At 31.9% G+C, this 13,385-nt stretch overlaps 1 protein-coding gene across 1 annotated transcript; it reads left to right on the forward strand.

The window, feature by feature from the left end:
* Nucleotides 1-6,822: 6,822 nt before the first annotated feature.
* LOC118188705 (uncharacterized) lies at nucleotides 6,823-9,060 on the forward strand. Its single transcript, XM_035359200.2, has 2 exons — nucleotides 6,823-6,908; nucleotides 7,118-9,060. Exon 2 carries the CDS (start codon nucleotides 7,150-7,152, stop codon nucleotides 8,287-8,289), a length of 1,140 nt encoding a protein of 379 aa, XP_035215091.2. The 5' UTR covers nucleotides 6,823-6,908; nucleotides 7,118-7,149; the 3' UTR covers nucleotides 8,290-9,060.
* The last annotated feature ends 4,325 nt before the right edge of the window (nucleotides 9,061-13,385 follow it).

Here is a 13,385-nt window from a genome sequence, read left to right on the forward strand (position 1 = left end):
TGCGTACAGGTTCGTTAAGAAATGAATGCACAAGTCCGATGAAAAATGAACAAAAATTTATTATTATCACAACAAAAAATGCTTAAATTTTCTCAAATTATCATGCAGTATTACAATATATCACAGTAGTTATCTTTTAACTACTCAAATGTCCAATAGAACGTAATTCAAAGCAGCTAAAGAACGCTAATCCGCGAATTCGCTACAGTCAACAAGAACAGTTTTCTAAGCAACAACAAACTAAGCAACTACTACAAACTGAGATGTTTTCCTCCTTTTATAAGATTTTGAAATCACGCGCTAGAATTTTCCAGTGTTTTCTCGAAATCAAAAAGAGATATTTATTTATTTAATGCACGCGCTCTTGTATTTTCAATTTTCCTGCTTAGCTTTCTTTTAATATTCGTCACGCGTTGCACTGCGCGAGAAATAAAACCATTTAATTTATAATTGAACTAACATTAGCTTTTTAAATACCAAATTCGTAAAAGAAGCTAAAGCGTTTTTGAAAAAAAAAATGGGACAAAATATAGAAATTCATTAAAATTATATTTGGTAATCTGTTTCTGGCAAGTGTTCTTTACATGTTTGGCGTTTTGTAAATGGACTACGAAAGTGAGATAAAAAGGGATGGAAAAGAATTCATTTGCTTCCGAGAAAATGTTGCAATATTTAATCCTACATGAAAAATAAAAATAGCTCGCGTATATACGTAAATCATAACCACTGATAGCGTAAAATGAATTTTAAATCTATTTATAGCATAAATGAAACACATTAATAAGCTCGGAAGATATATTTCCTAGAAAAGTGATATTATTCTCGGATTAGTGTTACATATGTTGAATCTGTCTCTGTAAAACTAGCATGAGAAAGACTTCACGAAACTTTGAATTGTATTGCAGAAATTTTTATAAAGACTTCTCGTCATGCTTCTTTTGATGTATCGTTCTTCATTTTCCCGTTTAGCTTTTGTGCGAGTATTAATAATGTTTCCAATTGGACTGGGAACTTTCCATTTCGTTTTTGCTGTTACGTTTTAAAAACGTTATTGAAGTCTTTCTCAAACAAGTCACCGCGACTATTAGGAAACTAAGGTGAGTGCTCTATGTCTGACAACATTTCTGGCATTTATATTTACGTTTTTATAGTGAACTGGTATTTACTTTACATCTTTCCTTTGTACCTCATTTTTTCACGAGGGTGGCTCATTCCGGAATTTATGTAAACAGCTGCCTTGTCAAGTGTAACGTTTCCTTCTCTGTTCTGGACTGGGCTTGGTTTTGGCTTAGTTTATTTGATTGTGACAAAGCACGCGAGGACTGTCTCCTGAGGGGAGGAAAGCTTTCATGGAAGACTTTCTAAGGGAAACAGTTTCGTATACAAGTAATATATGGGGGGAAATGACTTCATGGGATTCGAACCTCAGACCGTATTACCAGTGTTCAGCCTTTATCGCTCGGCTGCTGATAGGCCTGATGGATTTTGAATTAAACATTATAAAATAAGTATAGCTTCGTGATGGTGTGTTCACTTGTTGCGATATAAGCGAAACTTCCAGCCTCTAATATTATCAGATTAAATTATTTTAATTTATTGCAATCTGTAGAAAGATTGCTTTTGATGAGATCTAGGTGAATTATAACCTTCTGTAGTATATTTTAATTTAATGATAACTTTATGTTGTAACCCTCTCGGCGTTATGGACAGAAAATTCCGTACAGAAGGGTGGCTTTCGTATTCATTACACATGAAAATATCTGCCAGGTTTTAATTTATCCAATTCGGGTGGGATGTATATTGGAAGAAAAGGAATCAAGGTACAAAGTGTGAAAGTCTTTTTTAACTATAATAAAAAATACCGTTTATTCATGAAATTTGAAGAACTTTGATATTTCAGGGCTACACTTGTGATGTTCGGAGGGCCCTTCTCAAGTGGTGAGGTAATATAAATTTACAATTAACTTAATTCTGTGTTTGTTTGATTTAGAGATTCTTTTAGTGAAAACTTAGTAGGAGAAGAATTCTTTTGTTGATAGTATTTGAGCATTTTACGTTAAACCCAAAGAAGGTATTATAATCTTAATAATTTGTTTTTCATTTAAATACATTTTTTGTTAGCATAGTGCCTCTTAAGCTATCTTAATTCTCAGCCCTCTTTTTAGCCATCGATTAAATATAGAATAAAGCTATGAAGATCAATATTTTCTCATAAATAATTTATTTCGTTAGTATTTAATATACATCTGAAAAGTAGTAGTTTTAGAATGGGTTTCAAGTATAGAAAAATAAATGAAAGAAAACCACTTTTTTATGCGAGAGATGTTCTTGCTTTTAGCTGCAAATTAAACTGAGTCTCGATGAAATATTTGATACAGTTTGACGTAAAACTGCAAAATCAACTCTTCTTTGCTATCATACACACCTGCTTGAACGTTTATTTACCGACTATCGCTCAAACTAGAAGATCAATACAACAGTGGATAGGGTGTAGAAGACCCTTTTATTGAACACAATTATTTACAAACAGCACGAACTTACGTGCCTACACTGTCACCAACCACTTATGGTGAGGAACATAAAGGTAATGTTACAAGCTAAATTTAAAGGTAAACTAATACTTAAGACTAAACAATTTAATTTAACCTAACAGGTTGACTCAGAAACCTACACCGACGAGATACTAATTTCGGCGTCAAGAATGCGAAGCCGAGATTCAAAATTTAAACATACCATTTCATTTCAAAAACCGAATATTTGTACGATATAAATCGGCATTTTCATCATACTTCACACGGTCAGGCTTTTTATACTTTCGCTTCAGCTGCTGAAAAGGTACAAATACAAATTTTCGTTTATATTGCAGGAAGCGCTGACATCAGACATACTGATTAAAAACATACTCGTAATATAAAAAAGGATGCATGATCAGTGATAAAAAAATCAGGTAGCCAATGAACTCTATTTTTTTTTCATGCAGTTACAGTTAAAAATTTTAAATTATTCGTTCAATATTTCAATTATGGGTGAATCTTAATTATGCATTTTTCAGCATAAACTCCCAGTGTTCAGTTCTAACATAACACGCACACCCCCCCCAAAAAAAAAAGAAAGCTTTCAGATTTTACATTATCCCCAAAGGGGCATTTTTTTAATGTTTCGTGTGTTACCTTTATTCATTAAGTATCATGTCCTTCACAAGTAAACCATAAAATTCAGTTCAACAGCAATATCGCAAAATAATTTTAAAATTACCATATCTTTAGAATTTCCGATACACAGTCTCACGGGCTAGAGATAAAAATATTTTTTTTTTCATACAGCGTTGCCATTGCTCGCTTTGAAATCGTTGCTTTTGTTAATCAAAAATTACTTAAAGTGTTCCAAAATATGAAATCGATAATAAAACAATTTCCAAATTTGGGCTTCCAGATGCCCATATTCGGGTGGAAACGCACGTTTTTCAAAACTGGATGGCTCTAGATACCGTTGTTTTATCAGAATGCGAGAAACATATATACATTTATGCAGATTCTTCATTATTTAATTTCTGTAAATATAATATAGGGCGATAATATTTGGTGGCAACAATTTGAAAAGGGAACCGACATTTATTGCGAATCAAAGCAAAATACCAAAACGAAATTAATAGACCTTCTCGGCTACCTTTTGGACTAAAATAAAAAAATAGATTTACAATAAAAAATGTTTCACTCACTAACATTATAAATGTAAATTTAAACTCAATTAAAATATACCAAATAAACATTTAATATTTTATCAGTTAAACATAACTCTTATCTGCTTTTAGAAAGAGGCGTCGCCAATAATAGATAATAAAAAATCGTCTTGAAGACTAAGATGAGTAAATAACGACCACGACTTGCGCAGTGTCTTCTAGGCATTAAAGCCTTTAACGCTTTAAAAAGAATCAATGCAGCATGTATATATTGGAATGCAACATTCGGTAAATGCAACGCAAATATGTGCAACCTTTTTTTACGAGTTTTGTACATATAAGGATAATTTTAGTGAAATTATATGTGAAATTGTTGTGTTTTCCTATATCAGGTAACATGAAAATCTAGACGCAGGATGCTCTGCCGGAAAAATAGGAATACAGGGCCAAGTCGTTTTCTGAGTAAACGGCTCTCTGGCTAAATTGGCGAAATATCGCCAAGCAGGCAACGGTTTTAATGACTAATTTGGCAAGAAATCTCGAAAAGTTACCAAACTGGAGGCCGTTTGGTGACCCTTGGGTCCGATCCCTGTATCACTATAATAGGTAGCGTAATTGAATAAATGCAATTGGCTACTATATTAGTTGTAACCACATCTAACTCTCATAGCCTCCTAGTATTTTTGATAAGCAGAAAGTGCTAGAAATTTCTCGGTGCCCGGGTGAAAAACTATATAATGTCGGAGAGAGCATCTGCCCTCGGGAGTTGTTGTCAGTTCAGAGCGACTTCGGAATACTGAAAGCTTCGCCTTTTAGATGCACTTTGCTTGCGTTGTGTTTAACGTTGTAGTCACTTGGTATTTACGAAGGAGGAGCCATGAGAAAATGTACAATGCCCTCACCGGGACTCTAACCTTGACCTCTCGAATACGCTCCGAGTGTGCTACCGTTACACCACGAAGACATGAAGAAAGGAGGGAGAAAATACATTATATATTCCCCTGTTTAAGGGGCGACTGGGGATTAAAGGCCCGATCGCCAAATCCTGGTGGTGAAGAAACATCATCCACCAGCTTTTAGTTCGGGCGCCACTGTTGGATCATTAGGTTATTTCCATGCAGGATGGGTGAAAAATGAGCAATGCCCTTCCTGGGATTCGAACCTAGAGCTCTCGTATACGCGCCGAGTGTGCTACTGCTACGCAATGAAGACATGTAGAAAGGAGGGAGAACATACCTTATAACGTTCTTATTAAGTTGAAATGTAACTATTGATTGTACTCCGTGTTACTGTGAACACCTGTACGAGTATTTCTGTGGAAAGTTCCAGAACTCTGAAGTTTTTTTTTTTTTTTTTTTTTTTTTTTTTTTTTATTTTTTTTTTTTATAAAATAAATTTTATCAACCTATCCTTGGACCTGTGCGCGTTGAATTTACTACGAACCCGTAAGCACGCAGCAGTATGTTGAAATAGGAAGTCCGTGTTGCTAATAAATAACAGAACAGTATAACTATTATAACCTGCTAAGAGAGCCTGGGTAGTAAATAAAACAGAAGGAACAAAACGCTTGTCTTCCAAATATACTTCTAATTATGGAAGAATAAAACTGTACCTCTTCCCTAAAACAGCCACTTATGGAAGTAGCAAGTGTTTCGGAAAATAGAAATAACAACGTTACTAAACATAGTATTCCTAAGATGATAACCCCTAGGTATTCCAAAATCATCTAAAACTGCAGCATCATCTCAGAAAAGATTCACTCTATTTTATGTCTAAAAATTCCTTTATCTTTAATGAAATTTTAGCTCTGAAAAAGAGATTTTTAATTATTCATAATAATGAAAATTCAGTTTATTATTTAAATTTCAATACATCTTACTGTAGTCCCATGAGGATGTAAATAAATTTATTACTTAGATTATTTGTTTAAATAGCATTTTCCTTCCTAATTAAATGATTATTTTGTATTCGTAAAATGTATTAAAGGATTATGGTGTTATTTACATGTTATACTGTAATAAGCATATTGTTATTCCATTACAAAAAGTAATTTTTACATTTTATTAAAATAAGATATCTCATGTGAAAGCAAATATTTTCTGTACACGATATTTTTCTCAATTGGAATGGTATTGAAATGCTTATTTAATTTAAAATTAAATATGTTTTATGTGACATCGTTCTATTTTCTAAATTGTTGTTAGATGTCTGATTTCATGTGACAGTAAACATTTGCTACGTACGATATTTTTAAACTGTAGATATATCCGAGAGCTATGAATTTTGCCTCAAATCAGAAAATTCTTTTCTAAAAAGCCTAGTTAAAATCACATATGGTCGAAAATTATTATGTTTCAGAGAAAAAGCTCATTATGTTATTTGACTACATTGTAAATTTCATCATATTACTTTATTATTTCGAAAAATACTAAGCTTACAATATACACTTGAAATTTAATTTTTCTTCAGTTATTTAAAATTTACAATCACATAAATAAACTGATTGAGAATTCCCATAAACCTGTCTTTACTTATACTGCACACTTAAGTGCACTTCAGCTCTAAATAAACGGAGCAAAATCGATTAATAAATTTGTTAAAAAAGCGTAAATTTATTCTTTAACGCATTTACATTTGGAAATTTTGTTTCTCAAAATTTCAATTCGATATCTAATCCATAAAATAACCTCTTTAGTTATTAATTAAGGAATGATAAAATGCATTATGAAGAAATAATTTAACAGTTTTAAATATATAATTCATTCAAGAAATTATTATATCTTGCTTTAAGTGATTTAGAAAGATTTGATTTCCATTCATATCATAAAAACATGAAACTGCTGGCGTAACTATGGCAACAGAAGGAAAGACAGGGATCCTAATAAGAAAAACTGAATTCGCTCCTAAAAATTTAAAACCACAAGCATTTCAAATAAATCAGCATTAAGAGATACATTTCTTGTACATTTCAATTTTACTTACTACATGCATTAATGCGTTAAAAAAGAGCGCTGTCAGGTTTAAATTCCATATCGTTGAAATGTTTTATAAATCTTCAATCTACGTTAATCATCGTTAGAGGTACTGCAATTAATCGATAGTAACTATCATTTATAACGTCACGTGAATTACATTAAACTCCGAGAGTATGGCATACAAATAATTTTCGCTGGAATTGTAATTCAAGATAACAAATGAACTTCTGTAAATTTGCAGAAATTTTATAAAGGTAAATATATTTTATAATATTAGACTTCAAAGTATTTAAATAGAAGTTTTTTATGAATAAAAGTATGTTTTATACTGATTGATAAATAAAAAGTTGCGTGAATGATTTATTTTAGTATTTACTGGCTAGATTAACGTATGAATTTTCTTAAATTGCATAACGTATTATTTTTTGTATTTCATGGGCGCTTATTTTCTGCTTTTTTGCAGTTGCAAAATTGATTAAAAAGAAAGCCCTTAAAATGAGAAGACAACGATACTCTTATACTTTAACCACTCGAGATGATATGGTCGTGCCACCAGACCCAGATGAGTCAAGCATTCTGTCTAATCAGTATTCGTTTCAAGATCCTCTTCTGTCTCAAATTCTATCACCCGAACCAGATTCTGTTGTTCCGTATTACTTGTATCCATACCCTTTATTCCCAGTACCTGCAGATCAGTACCAAAGCGTAGCAAGCTTGTACAATTCTAATTTATCTCTAAGTCCATATGATAATTATGCTTATTTCAACGGTGGGTTCCCACAATATGATTATGTGAGCTCAACTCGAATTTTTGATGGAGGTTATGGTGATCAGTTGACACCGAAAGATGAATATGTTGATGAAGAATTTGTATATGATGGTTTAGAAGATTTTCCGCAGGAGCTTCCATCTTCTCATCCGATAGTTACAAATTATGGGGCAGTAACAATACTTTTGAGGCATTTAGTGAGAATTGATATTTCAGCTGACAAAGCATTGTATGTGACGAACCCTCCTTCTGGTAGCATTGCTGCTTTCAATGGAACAACTGATAAAAGTTGCATCATTCATCCCAACGGTCGTGTATTACAGGAAGGTTCTGATATTCATATCAGCACTTTAAATAGGCAAGCTAAAGTTTGCAGAAAAGGGATAATATTTACTTCTAGTGATCATTGCTTATCGTACTTAGTGGATGCTTCAGGTACCAAAACTACAGCTGAGAAATTTAGGGACTTGAGCACTGATTTCAGCGTTGAAGTGTTTTATAGCGATCTTCTCTCTCATAATCCTATAGATGAGTGCTACAAAATAGCAACAGAATCTCTTCATAAGTGCTATAAAAATGGTGATGAAGTCTGGATTGTGGGCGGATTTCGCATTAAACAAGATCAATGGGGAGATGTGAAAGTGTCTCATAATTACGGTCGTCTAGTACTCAAGGCATCTCCCACGAATGGTCAAATGTCAATTAAAACTCCTTCAGTAGAGATGCGTGTCAGCCGTTATCCAAATAATTATCTTCTTGTGCGGAGGTATGAACAAGAAGTGACTGCCAGTTTGCGAGGTTTTATAGCTCAGAATGGAACTCAAAAAGCTGGCTTTAATAGTTATGGTCGTGTTGTTCTCTTTTGATACATGTTTATTATGATCTTGTCCACTTAGATAATTCAAATAAATGCAAGTAAAAGGCAAAAGCTTAAATATGCAGCTAAAATATTCCAAGATAAAAGGCCTTATTTAAAAACTACTTAAGATACCGGGAATCACATGTATCCCTTTGAGAATATTCTGTTCCTTAGGCGACAGAGGCAAGTTTTGACCTCGCGTTTAAATAATTATTGCATTTAAGAAAAGAAGCCCAATGTTAGTTTAACACATATACTAATTACTGTTGTGTAAATATCTTTTGGTATGATCAAACTAAACACTTCTAATGGCTTGTAAAATTTAATGTACCCAATGCAAATTTAGTTAAATATAGTTGAAGAAATATAGATCCAATCATGTGAAATGCTCAAATAGATTTGATTTTATAAAATGCAGAAAATATATATCAATCCATGAAGAAATCGAGTAAAGCATTAAAATCAAAAATACAGATTTAACACCTGGAACTTAATCCTTTGCCTCACATCTGTATATCTGTAATTGAACCATTGCAATTATTTAAACTTTGCGCAAAGGTCTGACAGTTTCTTTTTTTTTTTTTTTTTTTTTTTTTTTTTTTGGCAAAATAAACTAAATTCCCTATAATAGATATACAGGTTATTTTGGTTATTTTGATTCCTACCATTCAGATTAATAATACCTCTTTTTATATCGCATTTTAAAGTTTAATTCACCTTGAAATGACAATTTTAATTAATATCTATTGCTATAGATTTATTTTTGCATTTATAGTATTTACAAACATATCCTGTTGAATAAGTGTTAAGTAATGTATAATGTTTATTTTTATAATTACTTTGTTATTTGCATTGTATAATTTAACATTGGATTTAATTTCTGAACTATTTAAAGTTGAAATTTCATAATGGGTTTATAATATTATAATATTATTAAATTACACAATATATTTATAAAACATAATCAGAAAATACATTTATTTATTTTATAATTTATACTGTTATTCTATTTCGAACGCAGAAACTATTATGGTAGACCAAAAAAGTTTCCATCTTTGATAACGAAATGAGTTTCTGTTAGTCTTAAATGATAATTTTCCAGTCATCTTTCTAGTTTTTTTTAACCCTTAGATGTAAAATCAACTTGAAATTTCCATCACTGGATGCTGCTTTAAATGCAAATAATCCATTTAGTTATCGTTTCCTTCAAAACTATTATTGTATAATACAAAAAATATTAAGATGTGAATCAGAAAAAGAAAATTTGGCTGCACAAATGAAATATTTTTTAAATCATTTTAACATATTCCCCCATTATTCTACAGAACATAAATTACGTTTTCATATGATTATATTTCCATTTTTGCATTTCTCCTGTAAGGTATCATCAGTTTTTGAAGTTTTTTCATTTATTTTCTTTGCAAATATCAAATAGTTGGTGTATTTATTTTTATTTATGCATTACTGCGGTGTTTACTGTGTTATGTTAGCGTTAAAATATAGCTCTGAAAAGACGCAAAATAAAAACTTTTGCATGTCAGAAAACATGTTTTGTTTATCTTTAAATATTTTATCGCAGACATACTTACCCTCTACTACAGATATACAAAGTGTTTATACATTTTAAAACAATTTCAGAACCACTTAAATGATGTTTAAAATATAAATTGCATTTTTTAAATGTTTGATTTGATGGCCTTTTCCCTGTACTATTAGTCTGCATCGTGAGTTTCATGATAGAAGGGCTTCTCATAAAATTTCCAGGGGTATTGGTTTCCATTCCTCTCCCACTACTTTACAAATTCCATCAGTCGTAGTTGGTTTGCGCCTTATAAAGAACTCTTTTCAAGAGTCTAAAGGCTCAGTAGTCCGTAAGTTAACGTCGGGGAACTTTGCAGGAATATATTGAAAAGATATATATGAAATACCTGTACCAGCCTTCATTTTTTCAACCAATGCTGTGGTACGTTTTGAGGTAGGATTTGTTACTTTGTCTTGATAAAATTTCACTGTTTGAAAGTCATTAGAAAGTGAAATCTCTTCTATATATATCGGCTGTAAAACGCTCTCTTCATAGTACGCTGAGTTGATTTTAACAATTTTTCCACTCATCTGATGTTTTATTTTCCATCGTAAGGGAACTACGACAATCATAAACTCCTTACTGAAACGTTTTGCATTGATGGAAACAAGTTTGTACATTTTTGTTCTCTTTGTTTTCGAAAATAAGTAGACTTTTTTATTGGGTCATTTAGGTAAAACCATGCTTCCTCAAGGATCAAAATTTATTTCTAATTATCTTCTGCTAAATAGCTTTTCATACAGAGTTCTAAAAATTATTCTATGAGTTATTATGAGTTGAACTACATGCCTCGACAAAAGTTGGTGAACGTCATTTCTTTAGCTTTTTTTGAAGTTGTAAATCTTGGTTTAATAATCTGTTACTGTTACAGATATATTTAAAGATTTTACAATTGATTTCTATGTCGTCGGATTTTTTTTTCTTTTTGGTTATCAATGGTTTAATTTTAGAAACGATGCCTTTTTCGGGAATTTGTGTGGAATCTTTTTTCCATGTAGAAGTAAGCATTAGCGATTTTTTTCTTCCCGATTAATAATGTTGCTTACATAGAAATTTTGATGCCATGCATTTCACGGCGTTTTTGAATTATGATTTAGGAATATTTCTCTTCGGAAAGAAGAATGAATTATAAAATATTTAAAATATCCCCCTTATTCAGATAGCATTGCTCATTTTAAATAATAAGCTGCTGCCAGAAATGTTTATTAGAAATCATTTGCCTTTTTAATTCTCTGTCAAAATTGTTCTAAAATGTGTATACACTCTCTGTTTATAAGAAGGCAGTTCATTCAATTCCTGCGGTACATTTTTTAAAGCTTGGGAATGATTAAATATTAATCTTTGCACTGAAACTTCAAGGTAGCTGCAACATAATGAGTATACACTTAGTCGAATATCAGCACTACTCTTCGAAGCAGTGTTGAGGATTGGAGCTTTGAGAAGTGCATCACTTGTAATATTTTTTAATGCAACAGAAAGTCTGGAACTTTTCATCTTTTAAGACGCTATCAATCTAGGAAAGAAGAAAACGTTTAAAGGAACAACATGAAGAGATTACTTGGGCTAGAATTTTGAGTTTCTACAGAATCAAATGGCCGGACATTTTCTGGTTAACTTTCATTGGTATTCACTGAATATAATCCGTTATTTAACAGTCTCTTCACTGCGAATTTAGCACATATGGGGCGATCCATATTTCACTGGGATAGAACGCATGGATCGCTGGAAACATCATATTTTTCCGGGATTTAATCCCTGACAGAAAAGTTACCGGTCAGGACTGCTTGATCAAGCTGCTGTGACATATTGATCCAAAAGTATTATAAAGTGTATTATAAAGTATTATTTTTGTATTATAAAGTGATACTTTCACACAATATTTAGATACATTTTGCTAAACTTTACATGAAAACGAATAAAAGATTTACATATTAACAAAAGCTATTTATAACTACATTAAACTTTCTAATGCGAAGATGCAATTGTTTTTATGCGGTAATACTTCATCATACTGGAGTTCGAAATGAGTACTTCCTACCATTAAAGTTATTTCCAAATGGTCATCTTTTAATAATGATCTAAACTGTTGTTTTACATACCTCATTTCCAAACATTCCTTTTAGCATCGGTAAGTACGGATATCCAAATACGGATATCCATCTCCGTGTATATGATATTAATTGAACGTACTTTTATTTCGAATCATATTTATAAAATTGAACTGGATCTTTCCCTTTAACATATTATCATATTGCAAATTAATCACTTCTAATTGATGGATCTCCTCAAACATACAATCAAATGGATTTTGAAACATGGAAATACCTTTTCACCTTGCATCAAGATATACAAAATGCTATTGGAACTGTAGTATCAGTTCATAAAATATATTCTGCGCTGACGTTTATGTGAATGGGTATTTTTCTTATATTCGAAATGTTTTACAACATTTAAAATCCTGAAATTTGTTTCATGTTATTTGCGTTTCAAGCAATGCAAATTTTCGGGGATATGCTTTTACGATATAATACATTTCACTTATAAGTGATTGGGTATTGTTTTCCCACGTAATTTTAAACTGAATTCGTTGAGGATCGAATTGTGGATCGATTTGCCAGGACGTTGTGGCAAATGATATTTTCCATAGCCATTCGGTATATGATAATAAAAGTTGTGAGCAATTTTCTCATTTAAAACAATTCTATGACTTCTCTCAGTTCAAAGAATCTCAACAAGAGTTTCCCATAACTAAGGTAATCAATAGCTGTATAATTAAGACGTTTCAGCATATTCAGCTTCAGTCTTTAATAAAAATTCACAAAACTGGAGATAGTTAAGTCTAGTAGAGCGAATGAAATTTACTACTGGTAAAAATGGTTGAATAACACATGACAGATTGGTGTTTTTCTCCCAAAGAGCTTGCTCGGGAAAAATGCAATGAATTTAGAGGTTTTAAACATTTAGCATCTTCACAAACCATAACAATTTATACAACTAATCTTTTCCTAGTTCTACATATATTTTTCCCCATTAGTTATGACAAATGTTAACAGATTCCACTGCAAATTGTTGCAAATTGGATTGTCTTAGAGTTTTCTCGACTTCCTTGATGATATCTTCATTCGTAGGTTTTCCAAGCAGAGTGTTCACAGTAGCTAATTGTTCACTCTATTCAAATTCAGCATTCCACCTCAAATAAACACCAGCAATTCGGCAATACCAGTGATATCTGTCGACTCACTAAGAGCCAACGAAAACCATTTAAAAGTTTTTGCCTTTCTTTTAAATTAACTCTTAATATGCCTCACGGTGTCCTCAAGTCAGCAGTTGTTCTCGCCGAAAGACTGACTGAACGAGACATACACTTTTTCTGGGCACATTTTTTCGTCTGCCACAAATAAACGTGATTTAATTAATTATCGGTAAACGGTTTTCCTATCGTGGTTAATAAAACAGCTATTCGTAAGCTGACTTTAATTACTGTTTCTTTAACATTTTTTTTTTATTTTTACGGATTGCGC

The sequence above is a fragment of the Stegodyphus dumicola genome, chromosome 4, assembly GCF_044657685.1.
Source record: "Stegodyphus dumicola isolate Sdum_Otavi_A_Nest chromosome 4, ASM4465768v1".
NCBI classification, from domain to species: domain Eukaryota; kingdom Metazoa; phylum Arthropoda; class Arachnida; order Araneae; family Eresidae; genus Stegodyphus; species Stegodyphus dumicola.